The sequence below is a fragment of the Mercenaria mercenaria genome, chromosome 11 (genome assembly GCF_021730395.1).
Source record: "Mercenaria mercenaria strain notata chromosome 11, MADL_Memer_1, whole genome shotgun sequence".
NCBI classification, from domain to species: Eukaryota; Metazoa; Mollusca; class Bivalvia; order Venerida; family Veneridae; genus Mercenaria; species Mercenaria mercenaria.
Window position 1 is genome coordinate 64,611,954 of NC_069371.1, and position 25,438 is coordinate 64,637,391.

General features: G+C 38.1%; 2 protein-coding genes across 2 annotated transcripts in view; one reads left to right on the forward strand and one right to left on the reverse strand.

Annotated features, from left to right (window-relative positions):
* LOC123531058 (venom factor-like) overlaps window positions 1-25,438 on the forward strand; it is a 142,641-nt gene that overhangs the window by 69,352 nt on the left and 47,851 nt on the right. Inside the window, exons 19-22 of the mRNA XM_053517587.1 lie at window positions 17,679-17,823; window positions 22,997-23,064; window positions 24,135-24,301; window positions 24,680-24,901. Of these exons, the coding sequence (XP_053373562.1) occupies window positions 17,679-17,823; window positions 22,997-23,064; window positions 24,135-24,301; window positions 24,680-24,901 (602 nt within the window). The remainder of the gene's footprint in view (window positions 1-17,678; window positions 17,824-22,996; window positions 23,065-24,134; window positions 24,302-24,679; window positions 24,902-25,438) is intronic.
* LOC123524386 (uncharacterized) lies at window positions 1,852-8,618 on the reverse strand. Its single transcript, XM_053517588.1, has 2 exons — window positions 8,078-8,618; window positions 1,852-5,837 (listed from the first exon to the last, which is right to left on the reverse strand). The coding sequence occupies exons 1-2, from the start codon at window positions 8,616-8,618 to the stop codon at window positions 5,089-5,091; spliced, it is 1,290 nt and encodes a 429-aa protein (XP_053373563.1). The 3' UTR covers window positions 1,852-5,088.

The following is a 25,438-nucleotide window of genomic DNA, read 5'->3' on the forward strand; positions in this document are numbered from 1 at the left end:
GATATTATTGTTTATTTTTCATTAAAATGTTACAAGATAAAGTACCGTTGTATGAGTTATTGTATAAAATACTAAAAGTTAACAATTAAAGAGTAAATGAACAAACAATTATAAATTATTTTAATAAGTTTTAAATTGTTGTTTTTTTTTAAAAAAAATATAATTTATAAAAAAGTTGTTGATTTTAAATTAAAAAATTTGTTTTAAAAAATATATGTTCTAATTTAAAAAGTTGTTTTATAAAAATAAACGTTCTAATTTAAAAAGTTGTTTTAAAAAATAAACGTTCTAATTTAAAAAGTTGTTTTAAAAAAATAAACGTTCTAATTTAAAAAGTTGTTTAAAAAAATATAATTAACAAAAATTGTTAATTTTTATAAATTATATTTTTAAAAAAAATTAAATTTCATAATTGGCCCAGAAACCTCATTTTATATACTACTTGCCAACTTACCGACATGAATCAGAGGTGGAGGACTAATGATTCCAGACACAATGTCTTTTATCAATTAGTCACGGAGAACATACACCCTGCCCGAGGATCGAACTGACGACCCCGCGATCTGTGGACCAACGCTCTACCTACTGAGCTAAACGGGCGGGCTTTCGCTTGTAAAGGAGTCACAAGCCTGAAATCTGTGAAGTCGTTTAACAATACCTTTTACTGAAAATTTTCGTATACTAGTAATTATACAATAACGCAAACAAAAAACGATCAAACAATTTTCAGGTGGTGTTAACTAGCAAGAACTGTCAAACTGTCAGATACTAGTAAAATGCTTTGAATAATACTTCCCGAAATGACGTCTACAAAAATTATTCTTACCCAAACCAAAAATACTTTAGAACTCGTTCGTATTTTCTTGTTGGTACCACAACGTTTCCTCGTGCAAAGAAAACTTGAAAATAATTTTGTAAAACTTTTGTAAGAAGTTTTTGCCGCTCTCGTATACGTTAATGTATATTATAGCTGAATTTGTAGATTTACATATTTACATGCGTCTCTTATCGAAATATTGTTTGAAATAACATTTTTTGCATTAAACGGGCATCATGGGGAAGTACATTGCAGTGTGATTTCACCAAGTACGAAGTTGTTATCGACAATGTTGGAGTGTGCTCGTCCCCTGTTTTATATAAATGTGCCTAAAATACGTGATATTCTGATACGGTATAGCGTTTTGATAGAAGATATTATATTGAGTCTACGTAAATCATTCTTCTTTGGTTAAGTGATTTAAGCTCGCCATTGCGAAAGTCACCAGAGTTATTCTGCCTGGCGTCGGCATGGACATCAGTGCAGACACCTTGTTAACGATTCTCAGCAAAGTTATATCTGAGTTATTTCTCATTACAACTGAACGAAACTTCATACATGCCTTTAACTAACAGAAATAACTCTTTCTTTCATTTCAGCAAAATATTTCCGTAATGTTTAGTTTTCTTTTCTGAACAAAATCCTGTTAGCAATTGTCAGCAAGTGACTATCGCAGTAAATGCAAATTACATTTATTTAAACTTCACACACTTTATTGTCATACAAATACCAAATGAATGACATAGGTCCCATAAATTTTGATTTCATTTTGATAAAATTATTCCCCTTTTCAGACTTAGCCATATGTTTCCTCTTTTTTAAGAATACACTAAACAAAAGTTATAATAGATCACTTAGGTTATTTAAATATCAACAAACTCCCGAAACTAACCAGAATGAGTATTTATCATAACTCATCGGTGATTTGATTTCAGATGTTAACATAAAATCATAACAATGTAATGATTTATGTCCTATTGTTTCCCCAAAGGTTACTGAAGTATCACTCTGTATAGAAAACTCAACAACAGATATTGAATTGAATAGAGGGTATTTATTATTAAAATACCATAAAAGTAAAAGAGATTAAACATCAGTGACAGTTTTCTATATCCGGGCGACCAGAAACCGCCGACCCGTATGTAAAACACAGTATAATGAAAATTGTCATAAAACCAGATTTAACAAATGTAAAAGGCTTCAAATTTCAAGCAAATAAGCAAATTAGAAAATGGAACATTACAACGTTTTTAGCTCGACTATTCATAGAATAGTAGAGCTATTGGACTCGCCCATGCGTCGGCGTATGCGTCCGCGTCGGCGTCCGCGTCGGCGTCCGCGTCCCGATTTGGTTAAGTTTTTGTATGTAAGCTGGTATCTCAGCAACCACTTGTGGGAATGGATTGAAACTTCACACACTTATTCACTGTGATAAACTGACTTACATTGCACAGGTTCAATAACTCTGTTTTGCTCTTTTACAAAATTATGCCCCTTTTTTGACTTAGAAATTTTTGGTTAAGGTTTTGTATGTAAGCTGGTATCTCAGTAACCACTTGTGGGAATGGATTTAAACTTCACACACTTATTTACTGTGATAAACTGACTTACATTGCACAGGTTCCATAACTCTATTTTGCTTTTTTACAAAATTATGCCCCTTTTTCGACTTAGAATTTTTTGGTTAAGGTTTTGTATGTAAGCTGGTATCTCAGTACTCACTAATGGGAATGGATTGAAACTTCACACACTTGTTCACTGTCATGATCTGACATGCACAAAGCAGGTCCCATAACTTTATTTTGCTTTTTTTTAAAAATTATGCCCCTTTTTCAACATAGAAATTTTTGGTTAAGTTTTTGTATGTAAGCTGGTATCTCAGTATCCACTAATGGGAAAGGATTGAAACTTCACACACTAGTTCACTGTCATGATATGACATGCAGTGCAAAGGATCAATAACTCAACTTTGCATTTTACAAAATTATGCCCCTTTTTCAACTTAGGAGTTTTTGGGTTAAATTCTTATATGTAAGCTGGTATCTCAGTACCCACTAATGGGAATGGATTGAAACTTCATACACTTGTCCACTGTCATGAGCTGATAAGCACTTTGCAGGTTCCATAACCCTATTTTACTTTTTTACTAAATTATGCCCCTTTTTCGACTTTCTTATTCATTCAAGCGACAAGGCTGTTAAATAGTCGAGCGTTGCTGTCCTCCGACAGCTCTTGTTTTATATAAAATGAAGAGCCAATGAGAATCTTTAAAAAACTATGGACTGATTGTCTTAACGGATCCAAATGTTCAAAAAAGTTATAAAAAGAGGTGGTTGGGGAGGTGGAGGTCTAAACGAAAATGAATCACCTCTAACAGATTCCGCAACTAAATAAAGACTGACTACTCAGCAAGCGATTGGTTCATATAACCATGTGACATAAAGGAATGGATCTCATTGGCTCCTTTTTACAATACACTTAACATAAGCCCCTTCGTTGAACCATGAGTCATGGTTAAAACATATATGCAGAACAGAATAAGAAACAAGTACATAAAACATTTTATACATATATAAAATATATTTATGTCCTATTGTTTCCCAAAAGGTTACTGAAGTATCACTCTGTATAGAAAACTCAACAACAGATATTGAATTGAATAGAGGGTATTTATTATTAAAATACCATAAAAGTAAAACAGATTAAACATCAGTGATAGTTTTCTATATCCGGGCGACCAGAAACCGCCAAACAGCGCCCAGGATGAAACGAAAGAAATCTATGGGGAAACATTACATGACGGTAACTATATACACCACATAACCTGAAGTCTCATGAATGAAAAAACAGAAAATTAACCATCAATGCGAGTAATATGTATGCTGCTATTACATTTTTGCTTAAAACCTTTGGTAGAACTTATCTAACCAGTCATACAATCCTAGTTAAATTCAAGGATGGAACAAATAGGTAACCCAAACACTAGCATATTGTTTCAAAAAGAAAAAACTAAAAATAATAATGAAATGAAGCAAAACAAAAACATATCAGATGTAATATCTATGTACATATGTAAACATGTAAATTACTATTAACCAAAATGTAAAAATGGGACTAGAATGAAATACTAAAATGGCACATTAATACTGATAACAGTAATAACAAACAGTGAACACCACCTTGAACCTTATAAGCGGATGCGGAGGTTATCTGGCCGGCACAACCGGAACAGAAACCATCAACCTTGCACAAGAAATCAATTGATAACATATACAAATGATATACATATAGATGGTGAATGTTAGTACAGCTGGTTCAACCAGACTGGCACCCAAAAAATTAACAGTTTCAACATAATAACCATATAATAGTAGCAACATGGTGGCTGTTAACCAGCTGGCTCAACCAGACTGGCACCAAAAACGCTTACAGATTTCAACAGAATAGCCACATACTAATAGCAACACGGTGGCTGTTAAACAGCTGGCTTAACCAGACTGGCACCCGAAATGCTTACAGATTATAACACATTAAAAACCTAATAATAGCAACATGGTGGTTGCTAACCAGATGGCTCAACCAGACTGGCACCCGAAATGTCTACAGATTACAACCTAATAATAGCAACACGGTGCCTGTTAAACAGCTGGCTCAACTAGACTGTCACCCGAAATGTTTATACATTACACTATAATAATAATAAATGTCAGACAAGCATGTAATACTGTAATTGTCATTTTCAGTCGTCCGACTGCAAAAACTAACACAAGAATGTAAAATAAATGATTCACGAGATCAAAGTTATATATCTGTCCAAGTCCGCAAATATAACAAAACTTGCTGGCTCCACCAGACAAGAATACTGTCACAGGCCATGCTGGCTCCACCAGACATGACAAACGGTACCTCTAAAACTGGCAAAATGTGTCCGAGGTATTTATTTTAAATAAAGCTATTTCTATTTTTACTAGTACCATAAATTTGGTAAACCAAAGAGGGGAGATATATCCCTCTACCAAACCCCCATACTCCTATGTTAATGAATTTGAAGGCCGAATATATTTCTGATAAGCATTTGACTTCCATCTGCCTAATAACCTGATCCTAGAATCAGACAGATTACAGTCATACGCATGAGTTGCGCCCCCTATACAAAATGAATGAGGTGTATATAATGCTGGATCTAACCTACATTTCTGAATACATTCACGTAAAACAGATCTAAAAAAATTGTCAGTGACTGGACGGCCACATGGAAAGTTAAATAATGTTCATGTGGTGTGATTGCAACTGCTGATGTATTTATGCAATAATCGCACCGGACATGTGTTCTTATTTTTGTGACGTTTAACCGATACTGTAGCTGACACCCCTTGGGAATGTTTGAAGCTGACCAAGACTAAAGACGCCTTCATAGGTTTGTGATTGATATACTGGAAACTGACATTCTTCAACAAAATTGTATTGCGGTCCCCCGATTGTGTGACAGTAATTTCCCCTATACGTAACAAAGCAAAGAAAGCTACTACGAACATAGTCTGGCACAGCAAACGTAATTCGGGGTTGACCATAACCTGGGGCAAAACTTGAACCATCTGCCGTAAGATGTCATAAGAAATTGGTAACCTTTTATCTGTATTTTGAATTTTACGCAGACCAAATAAGATTTTTTTAACCACGAATGCTTTTGTAGGATCTTTCCTATCACAAATATTGTGAAGATAGGCTAAAGCTGAGACCATGGATGTGATAGAAGAACCCTTGAATTGCCTGTCATGACAATAAGCAATAAATTGACATATTCGGGTTGTTGATATTGGTAACAACCTGTCTGTTGGATAATATGTGTTGTGAAAGCGGTTATAGTGCCGTAAAGCATTCTTATAACTATTAGCTGTTGCAGGTGCTATAGAGGCATCCAGCAGCTTGTGGACAGAACGGTTCAAATTTCTAACAGATGCTCCGGGACTACTGATGGCATGTCGTCCATTGCTGTGGATAAAGCCCGGAACTTGTCTATCTGTAAATGGGAAAGTAAGCCAGGTAAAGTATTGGCCTTACCCGGGATGTGAGCGGCTCTCACAAGAATATTGTTTTTCATGCATGCTAAAACCAGGCGTCTGACTAGAACCATAATGTATTTATCCTTACTAGATTGCTTGTTAATTATGTATACCACAGCTTCATTGTCTGAATGAAGAATAATGCATTTATTCATCAGCTGCGGACCCCAGATTTCCAAGGAAAGAACAATTGGAAACAATTCCTTAAATGTGATCTGGTGATGTACCAGATGGGAAGGCCAGCTTCCAAAAAACCAGTGTGAGCTATAAATAGCCCCATAACCTAAAGCCCCTGCTGCATCTGTAAACAGGTGTAACGTTTTATCTGTCACCCACTTAAAATCCAACAAAAGCTTTTTACCTTTGAAATGTGAAATGAAGAGAAGCCAGGCCTGAATGTCCCGCCTACTCTCTGCTGTCATTGAGATGCGATGATAAGGTTTCTTAACATTTTTAGTAAGATCGGACAATCTGCGCATAAAAGACCGCCCTGGCAAGACAACACTACAACAAAAATTAAGTAAACCAAGTAGGGATTGCAGTTCCACTAGTTTGAGCTTCCTACGCTTTGTATACTGTTGCAGGAGTGTGCGTAGTTTGTACAATTTATCATTAGGTAATCTGGCTTCCATCTCAACCGAATCTAGCTCTAAACCCATAAAAGTCATGACCTGGGCAGGATACTCCGTTTTCTCGGCTTTAATTGGAATACCCACCTCATCACAAAATTGTAAGAAAGTTGAAAGAGCCTTTTGACAATCGTCATATGACTTAGCTAAGAGCAGAAAATCATCCAGGATATGAACCATGTGTGGAATCTGCAGTTTAACCTGTGCGATCCATTGAATCGCTGAACTAAAAGTTTCAAAAATGACACATGAAGATGAGCTACCCATAACCAGGCATACATTGTAATAAAATGCATCCCCGAACTGGAAACCTAACAATTCATGGTCCTCTGGACGAATAGGAATGATTCTGAAAGCATTTGCAATATCGGTTTTGGCCATGTAGCAACCTTGGCCCAGCTGACGGACCCGTAATGCTGCATCATCGAATGACATGTACTTGACTGTAGCTAATTCTAGTCGAATGAAGTCATTGAAGGAATTACCTTTTGGGTGACTTAGGTTTTGAATAAATCGATATTGACCAGGAGATTTCTTTTTGACCAAACCTATGGGACTTAACTGCAAATTGGGAAAAGGTTTTACTTTGAAAGGACCTTGTATGCGCGACAATGCTAACTCCGATTCAATATGTTGTTGTATAACTGAAGGGAATTCGTAGCAAGATTTTAGATTTCTGCATTCCACAGGACGTCTAGGACCAATGTAACCAATATCAAACCCCTGTGAAAAACCTTTAACCAAATACTCATAGTGCTGTTGACCAAGCAAGTGAAACTGTAATTTCTCGATTTTAACTGGTGTAACCACTTTATTTTTTGGTTGGCCTAAGAGGGGAAGGGGCTGACTTTGAATTGACCGTTGGTCCTGCTGCTGCGGCCTGCTCTTTACTACTGAAAGAACATGCGCCGGCATGGTGTTGACCCCTGCAGTACCCACAGATGTGAGGATGCCGGCATCCTGTGAAATTGCAGTTGCCCCCTCTACTATTGAACACCCAGCATGTTTTTTCGAGAAATTTGTTGGGGAAACCCGTTGCCTAAATTGATTTCTGTGTTGTGAGTTGCGGGGTCCCCCCTGTTGGTAATTCCGAAAGGAACGAAAAGGCTGAGAACCTTGGCAAGAGGCCATTAACCAGAATTCTGTATGTAACCTATCCCAAGGAAACCCCTCCTGTTCCCTCAACAATCGGAACTGCATGTCATACTGCTGCCATGCCAAGCCCGAATGCCTGCGTGCGAGATCCCTAACAATCTCTGCATATTTCATTAAAGCAGGAGTCTCCTCGGGATACCGAATTGAAAATATTGCGCAAAACCGCAAAAAGGCTGTGGTCCACATTTCGATCGAAGTGATTTTTCTAGATTTTTGCTGTGGAACGAAACTAAAATGATTAAAATGTTCAACCTGAAGGGTAAATTTGTTGTTTTGACTGAAATACGAATCTTGTAATGGTAATAAGACTGCCAGATCTATGTACTTATTTGCCCAAATACTTTTCTGAATTTTACGCGGAATCTGAGACTGAATAGTTGTTGAAATCGGTTCAACCAATAGAGGCCTATTACCTCCAGCAACAATGTCCCTGACATGGTGGTTAATGGCTTCCCTTACAGACTGCCCAACTTCCTCCTCTGACCCGTCGGAATCTTCTGAATCCTCAGTTCCCTCATCACTGTATGGAGGTACATATGGATCAAAGTCATTTTGTTGAGCCTCAACTAGGTTTATCTGTTGATGCTGAACATTCTGATGCTCTGGCATACCTAAATGTATCGGACCAGAGTCATTTGACTTGTGAGTCTCCTGATTATTTGTGGTACTAGCACTGTTTTTCTTAGACTTTTTGATCCGTTTGTTTTTTCTTGACTGATCTATTGTAACCTGAGGAACAATTGAATCATGCTGCGTTTCCTTATGCCTATTATGTTTAGCTTGAACATTTTTGTGTCCACTGCGCGTGTTAACTGTATGTGTGGTAACACCGTTAGAAACACTGGAGTTGGTGGTTTTTGTTTCCAACCCTGATTGCTGTCTAGATTGTTTGGCTTTTGGTGGACAGCATGGACACGATGATGTGATGGCTACTGCTTTCCGTTTAGCCCTCATCTGAAACAATGAATTTCCTTATTTATAATTGTATGAAAATTTGAATCAATTATAAAATACTCAGCACCTGTGGTTTAAAGTATATGTACTTCACCAATAAACTTACACCAGCGGATTCATGTAATAATTTAAGACTGTAATAAGTATCGTAAACTGCACGTTGCCATAAGGCTATATCTTAAGGTAACTCATTAAATGTAACATAATATCACTCTGTTCTGTCGAATAGAAACTGTCCCCACAGACAGCCGAAAGTGGAACGTTTCTCTCAGACATATTCAGTATGGGCTCAACTGCTACCATAATATCTATATACCCGGACAGGCAGCACCATCAGAAATACTGTCGAATAGTTTTGGAAAACTTCAAAACTCTCAAACAGTAAATTGTGAAATTACGTGAACAATTGCACTACCGAGTAAGAAAAGCCAACAGGCAAGCCGAATAGTGTGGTAACACTCTCAAGCATGAAATTTGTGTGAACAATTGCACTAGAACCCTATGAGAAAAGATAACAGACATAACCTTTATATAGTGTATATGCATGTCGAATAGTGTAACTACACTCTCAAGCACATAAAGTTTATAAACTTGTATAATGACTTAAATAAGACAAATCAACCGCCAACACCATAAATGGAAACTGCCGAATAGTAAATACTCTCAAGCAGTGCCCCACTAAATATAGCCATATAGATAGCCATGAAAGTTAATTGGTATTATCTGTGAAAGTTACACTAATAATTCATGGTATGTATGCCACTTTGTGTAGGTACGATTAAATGTGTAATCTCTACTGTACATTGTAGAAGGATAAATATATGTGCCATGAATGATGAAAATATACGTATCTTAACAGCCTAGCTGGCTAGCCTTCAACTCCGCAACCACCGCAGCTTGGATGTTGTTGTATAGCTTTTGTTGACCTCTGTATGAAAGGTGGACCCCGTCGCTACTTATAACCTCTGCTAAAGCCTCGTCCGACCAGAAACCTTTGGGTACCCAGTAACGCACTCGCTGGTGGGCACAATCCTTAATCTTTGATTCAAGAAGCGCATTTGTTTCGTAAACTCTATCGTTGAACCAAGGAATGTCCACCGCATGACGATTATGTTGACTGTTCAGCTTTCTGAATAGTATGGGGAAAACGATGACAGACCGTACCTGCTCAATAAACAACAAAGTGTCCACTAAATCCATAATTGCCGCACTAACCGAATTTGGGGATTTGTCTATCGATGAAAGATCATTTGTGCCGATGATGAGAATGACCAAATCTGGCTTAAAATCTCGAACCACGTCCAAATTTTGTTTCAATGTATGTACGTTTCCCCCTCCGAAACCAGGATACTGCACTAAAGGATTCGTACGTAATTTCAAATTTGAAGGAAAATCTTCTTGATTAATAACAAAATCCTTTAAACGTTTCACAAAAGAATGTCCAAACAATTGAATTTTTAATGTACGGTCCGCCATTTTGACACCTCTGGCTAAACACGTGATCACTCCAGTAGATCTAAATATAGCCGCTGGAATGTTGTTGATTGACCTACATTTCGCTCTCCCTGATCACCCTTGTGATCCGATTTGCGTACACAAAGAAAGTTATCCAAGCTCCGGTGGTCGCGACTTAAAACAGGCGTAAATTGTATTTAAAAGTTAAGTCAATACATGAAAGCTTCATCACTATTAAATTATCTGCATAAAACTGCCTTTAACCCAATTTAAAAACACTTTTTCTAAACGAAAATGAATCACCTCTAACAGATTCCGCAACTAAATAAAGATTGACTACTCAGCAAGCGATTGGTTCATATAACCATGTGACATAAAGGAATGGATCTCATTGGCTCCTTTTTACAATACACTTAACATAAGCCCCTTCGTTGAACCATGAGTCATGGTTAAAACATATATGCAGAACAGAATAAGAAACAAGTACATAAAACATTTTATACATATATAAAATATATAAATGTCATCGTAAAAATCAAAGTTAACGTATTGAATCTGTCATAACATTACCATTGATACACTTTGATATCCCGTTATCCACTACAGCTTGGAATATTTCCTTCATTAGTAATATGTCACTTCAATTCGCCGACAATATGATGCTGAATAAGCTCCCGAACAGTTTTTTTTTTCAAAAGGTACCAACAATGATGTGTATTGCAACCCGGAATTAATATGCGAATGTTCAGAGTGATCAAATATTGTACACTTGTATACACTTGGTTTAATAGTTAATTACGTAATTTGTTTATTATTTGTATAAACAGACACGAACACATCAGACAACTTACATGCCAGTTCAAAACTGATATTTTATGTCTTTTTTTAAAGTTTTAAACGTAACAAAATTTGACAAAAAGTTAAGTCTAACATGTATCAAGACCAGACTTGTATTGTTTAATATTGACTCATCACTCTCGCGTTTCACCAGGCCGACCTAACCCCCACCTAAATATTTTCAGTTTCATGTGATTTTGCGTTTCTTGACATGACTCAGAGCTTCCCTACCCCAAGTTTTTTGACGTTTCTTCTTTTTTTTATATACAATGTATTCTATTAATATTTCGTTCCTCATCCAATCCTTTCCCCTACCTCTCAAAATATTCTTTATACTTAAATTTCGTTGTGAATCGTAATTTTGTTCTTTCGTATCCCGTCCTTACCCGCCACATCTGCATCTGTGTCCGTCCGTGCGAGCTTACATTTGCACACTTAAGTTGCTATAGGAACAATAGGTTACTGTATTTTAGCTCACCTGTCACGAAGTGACAAGGTGAGCTATTGCGACCGCTTGATGTCCGTCGTCCTAGTGCGTAGTGCGTCGTCCGTCGTCCGTCAACAATTTCTAAAAAAATCTTCTTCTTGAAAACCACTGGGCTGAATTACACAAAACTTCACAGGAATGATCCTTTGGTGCCCCCCTTTCAAAATTGTTGAAAGAATTGAATTCCATGCAACACTCTGGTTGCCATGGCAACCAAAAGGAAAAACTTTAAAAATCTTCTTGTCCAAAACCACAGGGCCTAGGGTTCCGATATCTGGTGTGAAGCATCATCTAGTGGTCCTCTACCAAAATTATTTAGATTATCCCCCTAGGGTCAAATATGGCCCCGCCCCGAGGATCACATGGTTTATATAGCCTGTTATAGGGAAAACTTTGAAAATCTTCTTGTACAAAATTGCATGGCCTAGGGCTTTGATATTTGGTATGTAGCATCATCTAGTGGTCCTCTACCAACTTTGTTCAAATTATCCCCCTAGGGTCAAATATGGCCCCGCATCGGGGGTCACATGGTTTATATAGACTTCTTCTTCTTCTTGTCGTTCGCGACTACACTGTCAGACCAGCAGCCTCGATAAAACTTGTAGTTTGCCGCAGATCCTGGTGGATTGAGGTATCTATCGGCCAAGTCGCAGCTCGCTCCTGGTCATGCCTTTTACATTTCTAAAGTATATGCTCCGCAGTCTGATCTTCTATACTACATGGACAAGCTGGCGATGGTGCCAGTCCGTATTTCTTGTACATGTGAACAATATTGAGCTTGTTGTGCCCTGAGCGGAGCCTGACCATCATCACATGCTCAGACCGATCAAGGAGATGAAAAGCATCTTCCTCCATCCTTGGTCTTGTTAGTTCCTTGATGATGGTAACTTTCTCCTTGTAACTCACAGGTTCTGTTGGTTGTTCTGACTGAGCTCCTAGCTTAGCCAGTTTGTCTGCCTCTTCATTGCCTGCAAGTCCACAATGGGATGGAATCCACTGAAGTGCTACTTTGCAGGTTAGACTCTGCATTCTCCTGGTTAGCTGCGGAGCTTTATTGTAGATCAGAGCTTCCATGACAGACAGTGCATCTGTGAGAAATACGACTGAGGAGCTTTCTTCTGCCGAGTCTTCAACCATTGAGACGGCCTTCATGAGTACTTCAGTCTGTGCCTTGTAATTGCTGCAGTGTTTTCCTGTGGATGCATTTAGTGTTTCTCTCTTTGCCAGATGGATATTGAATGAAAACTCCTGCTCCTCAATCTTTGACGGCGCATGTGGCTGATCCGTCTGTATAGACATGAGTCCATGATTTCGGAGGATAGTCTTCATTGATCATAGCAAGTGTGAGGCTCTTCCGAATGCCTTCATCCTCTTGCTTCCCGCGGTCAAGACGAGGAACAGCAAGTCTCACAGTCACTGAGGACAGATCATTCGCTAGTGGGTTGATAATGTCTTCACTACCTAGGGGAGTCGTTGGTATGCTCAGCTCAGTTTTGAACTCTCGGTTGAGTTTCTTCGCCTCATGTACGAAGCTACTACGTTTGAGCCGATTCTTTGTGTAGCTATCTAGCTTGGCTTTCATGGGATGGTCTTGAAAAGACCTGAACTTCTCTGCTTGAAGCAGAACCTTTGCATGTCTTCTGTCTTGTAACAGCTGTGTGCCTGTTAGCTTCTCCATTAAGGAGATTGGTGTAGACTTTGTAGCACCTGTCATGATCCGCAGTGCTTGGTTCTGAACCTTGTCTAAAGCCTGTTGGTTAGTTTTGGCAGTAGTGGACCAGGCAGTTGAGCTATACTCTAAATGGGGTCTCACTGTTCCCTGATATACTGTCTTGAGTATTTGCTCATTTGCTCCCCACGTTGTTCCAGCAAGTTTGCGCATCATGGCAAGCTTCCTACGGGCCTTCCCTTCTGCTTGACTAATGTGGGGCTTCCAGGTTAGCCGTTTGTCAAAGGTCACTCCGAGTTATTTTGCCTCGTCTGCTTCAATCAGCGTAGTATTTCCCATCTTGATTTTACCCGCCCTCTGCTTTGACGACAGGCAAATTTTTTTTTTTGATTTAACGTCGCACCGACACATGATAGGTCATATGGCGACTTTCCAGCTTTAATGGTGGAGGAAGACCCCAGGTGCCCCTCCGTGCATTATTTCATCACGAGACAGGGAGAATAGTGTGGTGGACGATTTCTCTGTATTGATCGATATACACCAATCTTCAGCCCAAGCTGAAAGCTTGTTGATGGCTTCTTGCATCCTGTATGTGGCTGTAGAGGCATGTTCTTCCTTACACCATTACACCAGCTCGTCAGCGTAGAGAGCAGCCATAACTCCTTTCGGTAGTTCAGACACCAGATCATTTATGAAAAGCAAAAAGAGTGTAGGGGATAACCCTCCGCCTTGTGGGACACCATGACGCAACAGGAACTTCCTACGGTTGGCATGTTCTAAACTGACTCTTGCTCTCCTGTTGTGGAGGTATGAATTAATCCATCTCAGCATGTGACCTCCTACCCCAGTCCTCATCAGCTTGACGAGGAGTCCATCAGTCCAGACTTTGTCAAACGCCCTCTGCAGATCAATCCATGCTGTAAGCACGACTTTCTGCTCTTGGACGGTGTGGACCCTCTATCTCTTGCGATAGATAAGTGGTCTGGTCCTCAGTGGAGCGGAATTGTCTGAAGCCAGCTTGTTGCGTTGCGAATAGGTTGTTAGTCTCCACGTACCACTTCAGGCGTGCATTCACAATCCTTTCCATGATCTTTCCAACACAGCTGGTTAGGCTGATTGGGCGATAGCTTGCAGCCTTCTTTAGATCCTTCCCTTTCTTGTGGATGGGGATCATGACTACCTCTTTCCATATCTGTGGAAGCAGTCCCTGTGTCCAGCTGTAGTTGCAAATTTCCAGGAGTTTGCAAATTGCTGTAGTGCCTAGATGGGTCAACATTTTATTTGTGACTCCATCTGGTCCAGGAGACTTCTTTGTCTTCAACTGCCTAAGAGCTGTCTGTAGCTCATGCAGTTTAAGAATTCGTTCATGCATTCTGGTGTCACTTGGCTTGTCTGTCTTTCCCTTTTTTCCCTTCGGGCTTCCCTTTGCCGTTCCCAGTTGATGGGGATGTTGTAAACATCTTTGTAATTAGAGACAAAAGTGTTTGCCGCTTGCTTACCCGTCAACAGTTCACCATTCTCTTCCAAAGTTACTGAGCCTCTTCATGTTTCTTCATCGTTCAGCTGTCTCGTCAATCTCCACAGCTTTTTGCCATCTCGCTCTAGGTTGAGCGAGGCTGTTTTGTTTCTCCAGCTCTTCCTCTGTGCTTCCCGTTTGTTCCTGAGGAATTTGACCTTGGCTTGCTGTAGAGAGAGGTTACTTTCTTGTGAGGGATTGTTTTCTGCTTCCTCCCTGGCTTCTGATAACTTTGCCTGTAGATTCTCCAACTCATCACTCCAGTAGGGCTTATAGTCATTTCTTGCTCCCCTTGGAATGGCGCTGTAAGCAGCCTTAAGTATACTGACGTTGAAGTCTTTGACAACCCGGTTGATGTCTCTACCTTCCACTCTAATATCTGTACAGAGCTCATCACTCAGACTTTGGTAAAAGGTCCACCTGGCCTTCTTGTAGTTCCATCTTGGGATGTTAGGTGAAGTAGAGGCCATACGGTCCATAGTAAGTTGGATTGGACGATGGTCGCTACCTCCTAGTTGTTCACTGAATTCCCGCTTGACATGTCCATGTATGTCATCAGTACATAAAGCAAGATCAGGGGTTGATGTTGTTAGCCAGCTTCTGGAGTAAAAGGTTGGGGGATCATCTGGCGTGTTGATGAGGTTTAGCTTGTTATCATCTTGACAGGTCTCCACTTCCTCTCCACGTTTATCCAGGTGGTCATATCCCAAGCTTTGTGAGTGACTGTTAAAGTCTCCTACAATGATGAACCTGGTTTCATCAGTTGTAACTTTGTAAAGGAACAGAGCTTTGTCACTTTGAGAGTATATGTTCAGAAGTTTCAAATTGAACTCGTTCTTTATGAGGCTCAGAACTTGGAACTCAGAGTCATCCATATGCGTGTTGGTCTGGACAACGCTGATGTTGTTCCTGACCAATGTCATGATGCCTCCTTTTCGTCTGCCAATTCTGTCACAGCGAAAACACTGGTATCCTCTGACTTTGAAGGATTTTTCCGGCTGTAGGTGAGTTTCCTGAATGCAACAGACATTGATGTCTTTCTCATAGAGGATATGCTCAAGTTCAGCTTTCTTGTTGAAGACACCCTCCGCATTCCAATGCATCAGCCTGAAAGGCTGATGCGGATTGGTTCTTCTCCTTGGTATGTTCCTCCTTCTTCTCTTAGCATGTTGTGGATTGAAGGAGGGACCCCAAGTAGCTGTGGGTGGACTCCCTCTGGAGGGAAATCAGAGATTCAGCACCACGCTGTTGAATACCGGATGGCTGTGTAGTCATAGCGATATTGCATGGTGCTGTGGTTCGTAAAGAGAGTGCCAATGGCCCAGTACCTCTGTCTTCAACTCTCTAGGTTTCTTTCGGGGTTATCTCACCCTTAGTTCCGAGTTAAAACCCTATCCTGGGAACACAGGAGCTATTTGTCCCATAGCTGGGGGTCTATTCATAGGCATCAGGGCGTGTCCACACACCGGTGGGCCTGGCATGCCACATGTCTGGGGGCAGACTTCCTCTGAGTCCCCTGCAGTTCTGCCTGAGGCCGCAAGGTGCTCAGTTACCGTGTGGCGCCAACACGGAGGCACTGCAAAAGGGCTTGTCTGCAGAGAGGCTATGTACTGGCAGGGAAGATTTACGCACTCGGCTTCTTTTTCACCAGAAGGCTAGCCAGCGGTGGAGGCTGAAAGCGGAAGGTGACAAGCACACAATACACAGCACACCACACTTGACGCATCAGCAGACCAATGCCACACTATAAAGACTTATATAGGGAAAACTTTGAAAATCTTCTGGTACAAAACCACATGGCCTAGGGCTTTGATATTTTGAATGTAGCGTCATCTAGTGGTCCTCTACCAAGATTGTTCAAATTATCCCCCTAGGGTCAAATATGGCCCCGCCCCGGGGGTCACAAGTTTTACATAGACTTATATAGGAAAAAATGTTTAAAAATCTTTTTGTCTGAAACCACAACACTAAGACCTTTGATATTTGGTTTGTAGCATTGGCTTATGGTCCTCAACCAAAATTGTTCAAATTGTACCCCTTGGGTGAAAAGAGGTCCTGCCCTTGGGGTCCCAAGTTTTATATAGACTTGTATAGGAAAAAGCTTTAAAAATCTTCTTGTCTGAAACCATACGATCTAGGCTTTTGATATTTGGTATGATGCATCGTCTAGTAGTCCTCTACCAATTTTTTTCAAATTATGCCCCTGGGGTGAAAAGAGGCCCCGCCCTGGGGTCACTTAGTTATTATATGAGTTATATAGGAAAAATACATAAAAAAAACATCTGATCCTTTTTCCAAGACTGTTTAATTATAATTACCTGATTACCCCAAGAAATATGATGTCACTTGACTGTGACCTTGACCTACTGACATACTTTCTTGTTTTTTAAGATATAGTCTTGAAATTTTGATGACATACACAGTTTTGCACACAAATCGTAAAACTGAATTTCATTGACCATGAATGTGACCTACTGACTTCATTAATAGTTTATCATCAGTTTAACATTTGAAACATGTAGCTCATATTACTCATGTGAGCGATCCAGGGTCATCGTGACCCTCTTGTTTCTTTGATGGCATTCATTTCATAAGCTTTTAGCCACATAAATACCCATATGTAGGGACTTCGTCTATCCGTCCGTCTTTTCGTCCGTCGTACTTCTTTTCAGGAGTATGACACAAAAAGTATTGAAGATACCAAGTTGTAACTTTTGCACAATGATAGAGCTCATTGAGAGGCAGTGATAACAAACCATAACTCTAGGTGGTCCCATTTTTTAAATTGTATCTCCCTTTTCTTGCAAACCTTGTCCGGGGCATAATTTGAATAACGGGTACTTTGTGTAAGGTATTTTCTTTACATATTCATAGAGATCAGTGAAAGGGAATGCAGTGTTAAAGAACCACAACTCTTGCTGATCACATTTGTCCTTGACATAACATCGATGACTGAAAAGCCCCTTATGCTGCAGTACTTTAGGGGAGCATCCATCGATATTATCGGTCGCTTTGTTATCTATTGCGAGAGCTTCGTTGTTTACTGACATCTCTTGTTTATAAACTACATGTATTTACATAAACTTGACTTTATAGGTATAACGCGGCTTGCGTCAAGATCTTTGAGTGACATCAGTCAATATGCATCTGATCTGGAACTACTAGCACAACACAAAATCCGGCCACATAAGCGGACAGATTTCAGGGAATCATTTCTTTTTGATGAACTGCAGCTGAATGAGTAAGACTTTCTATTTTATTCTGTCATAAATGACAGCAATGCCGATGACAATGTTGTCGTAATAACGTGAGTTTAAGGTCAAGTCTGAACTGCGTCTGGCTAGTTTCAGATGCAAAATCTAGGAAATTTTAAAACTGTGTAAATAAAAAATGATGTCCTTAATTAAACCAGGACATATTAGAAAACAAATCTGCCTTGAAAATATTTTGTGATTATAACATAAGCAAGCTAAAGGGATACAAATTTTAAAAACCTGCGTGTAGAGTAGAAGCGCAATACACTGTTATTGTCTCATTTTATTTTACTCCACTTTGTTCTGTAATTGCATGTTATGTTGTTCATAATTTTGACATGAAAAAAAGCCTCTTAAGGACAGCAAAATTTGATAAAATGTTTTAACTTTTCAAACAATCTTGGGATCACTTTTGATTGACTTGATCTATTCACTCATTTTATTAAACATTTTACGTGGTACTTTTCTATATATATTGTTATCAGTGTACATTGACAGAGACCAACCTGTCACAAATACAGTCAAATGTATAAGCTATTACTGTTCGTGGAAACGAAGACATAACTAAACTCATTTTTGTTTCATTGAGAGCTTTGAATACCTTTGGCAGTACTTTTACAAAAGGCTGGAGGAAATATGATCTGTGGAGAAGTGTTTCACCTATCGCGGAAACCAGTGACAAACGAGTTTATTGTCTCACTTAAATCATACGAGGTGCTCTCATGCAATCTACGTATAAACTAAGAAAAAGAACAAACTAATTTGTTTTCTAATAAACTTCACGTAAAACTGTCTTTCGGTTCCCCGAGGAGCTTGAATTTATTGTGTACCCGATAGACTGATCTTGTTTTGTAAGGTTGAAGTCTTTCTTAGGTAACACAGGTATTTTGGAATACCATTATCTGAGCGAAGTACCGATATGTATATTTTCTAGTGGTAAGAGGCACACACACATCTATGCTGTCACGTTACCTGGTGTACGGCGGGAAAAGGTAAAGATGGCGGACGTGGATATTGAGGAAAAGTAGGATCCTTGTTTGTTCATTGATTTCTCTGTTAATATTTACTTGAGGTGAGAATGTTTTCTCGTATAACACGGCACTGACATTTGTTTTTCATCGGTTGTATACCATTACCTCAGACGACGTCTTGATTTTCTAGACTTTGCCCTTGAATGCAACAAAAACAACGGAAAATAAATCTAAGCGAGGAGAGACTCGGTTTTTCGAATTTTCCATCCCTTTCTTGTGCGATTTCTGCCATTTTATGAAGTAAACAATGTCATAGACATAACGTTTGTATCAACCAGTTCCCTGAAAAGCGCATATTTCTTAAAAAATACTCGTTTTAAAATTTGTCATGCGTACGGACAGAAGGCCGAGGTTATTCTGTCGGTGTACGGAAAAAACGTCGGCCAAAAGTGTAGTGTAAGAAGAGAAGAATTCAAAGATTTTGCTACAAAATTGTGTACGGAAAGAAGACAAAATCCTGATACGATCACTTATTGTCTATATTTCGACATAAGTGCTGCCAGTTTTCAAAGTTTTTCAAAATAACAGAATTTTAAAAATTGTTGAACAATTATGTTTCTGTATTTAGCTCATTTGAATCTAATTGATCTATTCTTTCATACGCTTTCTTTAGACGACCTTATTTTTTTGGTTTTGCTGTAACTCTGTGATTCCAGTAGGTATGCAAATTTTGATTCCATACCTCATGTTTTTACTTCAATGTAAATTAAATGTGAAACCAAACTTTGTAGCCCTGTTTGGCGCCATATAACCTATACTGTGTTGGTGTGCCGTAAAACCCAAATAAATAAATAAATCATTTGTTGGGAAAGAAAGTAGAGATTCTAACCTTGTAGTGTTTTGTTTTACCTGAATATTTGAACTCAGTTATGTCATCATTAATTATGTGAATCCTTCATGCAAATACAAAGTAATTTTTAATATTTTACACGATTTTTAAGTATAGCATGCTGCTCCTTTTGAAGAAACTCTGGAGTCGCCATTTGAAAAGTTATTGATAATCTACATTTGAAATGTATTTTGACGTATCGGCTTAGACAATATCAGGTATAGATTTTCAATAATTAAGATCGTTTACTGAGATATGCTTTAAGATAGTGTTATACTGATGGCGGCATGTTGAAGTTCGAATGAAGACCTTTCCATGGGTATATTTAACACCTTGTAGGTACTATCAATAGTGTTTATGGAAATCAACATAGAGATCAAAAATGGCTTTTTTTCTGCGCGGTATGCTGATGCAAAATGAAATTCAGTATTTCGTAATAGAGAAAATACATTTATAACAATAAAAAATATAAAGTATTGATTTAGTAGGTATGTCACTAAAGAGCTCTAAACTCTTTTTGAAATCAATATTCTTTTTAATCTTTTTTTTGTGTTTGTGTTACATAAGTCATTTAATTTTCAGCTAAAATGTTGCAAATCATGATTTAATTACTGTACTGATTATTTACACTTGTTATTGTTGAGTGTTCTAAAGTTGGCATATGAACTTATGTGAGTATCGGTATGTTGAATACCTGTCGTGTTGAAACGCGGCATATATTTTTAGTGTCCGTAGCCCCTATTTAAAACTACAGCATAAACACACATCATACATGGCATAATCACATGTTTACTATGTACTGTTTCATATCCACACAGAGGGTATGACATATCAAAATGTTTTCACAAAAATGATTGTAGTTTATATGTTGTTGGTCAATATTTGCTATCCGTAGCCCTTAAGTGTCCGGAGCCAATTGAATTTATCCGTTTTTAAACATATTTTCTCATGAATCAACTGCTGTTTATAAATTGCATTCCTTTCATTAGTTATTATGCTGTATATGAATAATAGAACCCCTTTTAAAAATCATGTTTTGAACAATATCGAGAAAAAATATGACAGTGGACTAATGAGAAATGCGTTGCTCATTTTTTCCTTACATATTTTTATGCGGTTTCTAAGTTTATTAGGTGTATGCTCTGACTGCGAAAACAGAACCCTTATTCATGCAATACCTTTAACACTTTTGTGTTACAGTTTATGTTATCTGTGCCTTTAGCTGGCAATTTTAGATCATTTTAGTGATGTTTTCTGTGAATATTTTTTACTAACATTTACTCTAAATCCGGCCTTTATCAAATTATGACAATGTTTCGGGAAGAACTATTCACAGAATTGGCGGAAACATTCCCAGTCCGTGATTCGAACCATAGCTGATTTTTGACTGGACTCTGATTTACTTAAAATATGACAGAATCACAATCAAGTTGATAAGAAATTGCTATGCAGGCATCCGTTTTTGACATATAGTGATAAATCGAAAGAAAATTGTAGCTTGTATATTCATTTGTTCAGATTAGCTCACATGATCAGGTAAAATACAACACTGTAATCTCTCCATACTTTCCTTCCCAACAAATTGAGGTCGTCTAAAGTGTATGAAAGAATATATCTTTAAGATTATATGCAAATATATTAAACATCATTCAAATGAGCTAAAAACAGAAACAAGTTAATTCTAATTTTTCAATAATCTTTAAAATTCTGTACGGCTTAGTGAGACTGGAGAATTCTTTGGAAACACATTGGCAGCACTAATGTCGAAATATAGACCACATTAATCCTTCTAAGTTCTAGGGTAAGGCAATCGGTGATCATGTCAGGATATTGTTTTCTTTCCATACACTATTTCGTAGCAAAATCTTTGAATTACTGTCTGCTTACCGTACAATTTTGGCCGACGTCTTTCCGTACACCGACAGAATAACCTCTGCCTTCTGTCCATACACTTGTCAAATTTTAAAACGAATATTTTTTTAGGAAATATGCAGTTTTCAGTGAACTGGCTGATAAACACGTAGAAACCGAGCCGTTGTCTGAGATAATGGTATACAATCGATGAAAGACAAATGTCAGTGCCTTGTTATACGACAAGAGGTTTCCCCTAAAGGAAATCAATGAACAAACATGGAGCCCACCTTTCCCAAATATTCACGTCCGCCATGTTGCATTTTTCCGCCGTACACGAGGTCACGTGACAGCATACAGTGACACAACTACATCAGTTCCCTAATTCAATCGGCTAACGGAACAAGACTATTATAGTCCTAAGATTTTTACTTGCGCAGATAAACCTATTGCTAAACTATTTGATATTTATGACTATAAAATATACTCGTACGAATGTGAGTTATTGGAGATTTGGTTAGTTATGGGCTAAATTTTTGTCCCGATACTTTTAGAAGTGACTGCGGCACCTCGAAGGGGCTGCGGCATCGTCGAAATGCTTGCGGCACTTTTCCAAAATTGGCATAATGTTTAACTTTGGATTTTTCTGGACACATTTTATGTTTTGGCAGATCACATGTTATTTATAAATATAATTTACGACGGCAGAGACGATATGGTTTGGGACAGCGACATGAAATGAGTCTAAACAGTCACTGATGTGAAAAATTCACGTTTCATTCCCAACTTATTTGTTCTTGCGTTTCTAGGAAATTGTTCATTTGCCACAAAATATAGCATGGATATGTACATAAGATACATCTACACCCCGCTACATTCCCCGAATTTTGAATAAAATGCTCCATGCAGTGACAAAAATGACAAAAATCACTCACCGATCTCGCTCGTTTTGTAAATATTGGCGAAGTACCTGCGGTATCGGAAGCGAAGTGCTTTCATTCCTCGTCGGCACAGGCGGTACCGCAGGCACTGTTTAGTACCCGTGATTAAGCACATTCATCTAACTTAAAGCCCTGCTCCCGTCTTACCTTTAAACCTGAAATTGTCACTGAAAAAGCATGAAAATCCTGACTATGAACAGTGACACTTGTCAAAATACAGTCTATTTAATAAATTCTATATGAAATACCTGTGGTTTTGCGTGATAAAAAATGGCGCGTGGCTGTTAGCTGTTACCTATTGTAATCATGTGTTGCATACACACAAAAGAATTTGAATAGCCGGGGAGCAGGGCTTTAAGAAAAGTATATCGAAAACAATTTTCTTTTTGATATAATTCTACACATTTTTTTTTTGCATTTGTTATTGTTATCCAACATGTCTGTTACTAAAGTTAGACGGGCTTCGTTTAACTTATTTGTGAAATTACAAAATAATCTTAACTTCCAGAGATGGAGAAGCTAAAAAACAGTATGTTTATCCTGATTCAATAACCAGTTGGATGATTCAGGCAATCGGTATGTATGTCCATCCAATGGCTGTAATTTTTTTAGTAAGTAAAGTTATTTAATGTTGTAACTTTAAAGAATTGCATGATTACGCATTTATTTGCTAGGGACATTGATCAAGCCAGTCTTGCTTTGTTTTGCTGTATTATTGCCATGCCGACCTCGATGCACAATGAAAACGGGTTTTGAGCAAAAAGTGTCAAAGATTTAAATGAACACTGCGTCGGTGTAGCAGTACATAAAAACAAGTTGCAAAAGAGATTAAATGGCTTAAGATATCGGTTAGCATCTTTCAATAAAGTCATCACTTGAATATTGTATAAATAGTTTGTTTGTGTTCGTAAAGTGCAGGAAATGCATTTAATGTCAAGAAACTTTGAAGCACTGATATTCACGAGTTGTTTAGATTAATTATGTTTGATATGACACCTTCATAATTATGTCATGACGCATTATTGATAGTGTTGGTGCGTTAGAAAAGATAAATAAATGATGTTAATGTTCTTTAACTTGAAATTCAAGTATTTACTTTAAACATGTTCTTTTCTGTCATATTTTCTTCCACAAAATCAGAACCAGAAATAAAGAAATAAGAATTATTTACCGGGTATCTGTCGAATACTTATTGGCATATTCACTATGTTAGATATATATCTGGTACAAAAAAATCTTAATCTCAGTCTGTCACATACTCGTTTATAGCCCTAATTGAAAATATAGGAGGATATATTATTTCAGTTTATAGTTTATAAACATTAACGTAAATAATTAGACACTGTCAGAGCCGTATACATTTCGAGATTGAAAATCTTGTGATGCAGACCTAGATGTGATTAAAATGTCCACACATAATAGTTATTTTAGATATTACTGTCGGTGCATCAGCGCACATGCTTCTAGAAACATTGTCATGTTACTGTATTATGTAACGTAAAAGCATGAAGTCAGTATAACTACAATCATAGATATCTTGGAGTGGAGTTACTAACAAAAATCACGTTCTGACATTTTGTTCTTTGTAATACTGATATTTAATTCAGGATTTCTCTGTGGTCTCGTACATTCTTTTACAACTCCAGGGATCACTAAAAATGAAGGAATATGTATTGCTGATCCAATAGATGTTCGGACGTTTAGGGAGTTTTTTATTCAGTTGGACCTTCCGTACAAGGCAACGAGATTGGAAATGTTTGATGTGAAGGCCACTATATTCAACTACGGTACGGCTTTGGACCCTGACAAACAAGTAAGACTGGACAACACACGCTTTAGCAACACCTTGTTTAGAGGAAACAAAAGGCAATCTTTAGGTTTTTATAAAACAAAAACCGCATTTCGTCTACACAATGATAAAAAGCAGTTAATTATTTTTTCACATTGGGATACTATACCATATTTGAGCTTTGATTATTAATGTAGAGTCAAACTTGTATATAAAGACCACCCTTGGGAAATCCAAAATGTGGGAGGTGGTCTTTATTCACAGGTTAAAATACATTGTAAATGTTAAAATAGAAAACAAAACATGAGGTCTTTAGAGACAGGGGGTTTCTGTTCAGACAGGTCTTTAACACAGGTTTGACTAAACACGTGGTTATCAATCTCACATACATTGCATTTGCAGGTCAATATGTATTTAGAGGCTGTTGAGGGACTTTGCTACAGCAATGAGCCAGGGAAACCCTCACCAAGAAAGTATCTCGAGATGAGTCCAAACAGTGCCAATACTGTCAAATTTCCAATGGTACCACTGACTGATGGACTGTTTCCAATCACAGTGACAGCAATTGTGACCAACCTTGGGATTCCACAAGTCGACGTAATTGAAAAGAAACTGCATGTTGTCGTAAGTAGCCTTTTAAGTGTCATAATAATAAGTTAAACATGCCTTGACAATAAGACAGCCAAAAGAAATACTAATTAATTTCATTTATTGGCAATCGAAAAAAACAACATCTTGTTTTGTGTGAAATTTGATATATGGTTTAAACCTAACATGATCATGCGGAATAAATGGATTGAATTCAATTAAGTTTTGTTTGGAACATCAGCTTTACACAATGCACAACTAGAATTATACTTCTCCGTAACTGTTAAGCAGTGATAGATTTTTATTAATCAGTTGATGACCCTGGCCGTCTTAGGCAGAGGGTAGGACAGCTTCCAGGCAATAGCTAATTTTATGACTTCCTTTTGTTCGACGAAATTTTGAGGGACACTTCCTGTATTGGAGGGAAATTGAATACTTTACGGTTCATTTCTCTCATGACCAGTGGTGTTGCGCCTTAGATGCACAAAGAGCATATCAATAAAATTTTGTCAAAATTTCACATCAGGAATCCTTAAGTGGGAGGAATTCAAACTCTATACAAAATGGACCTGA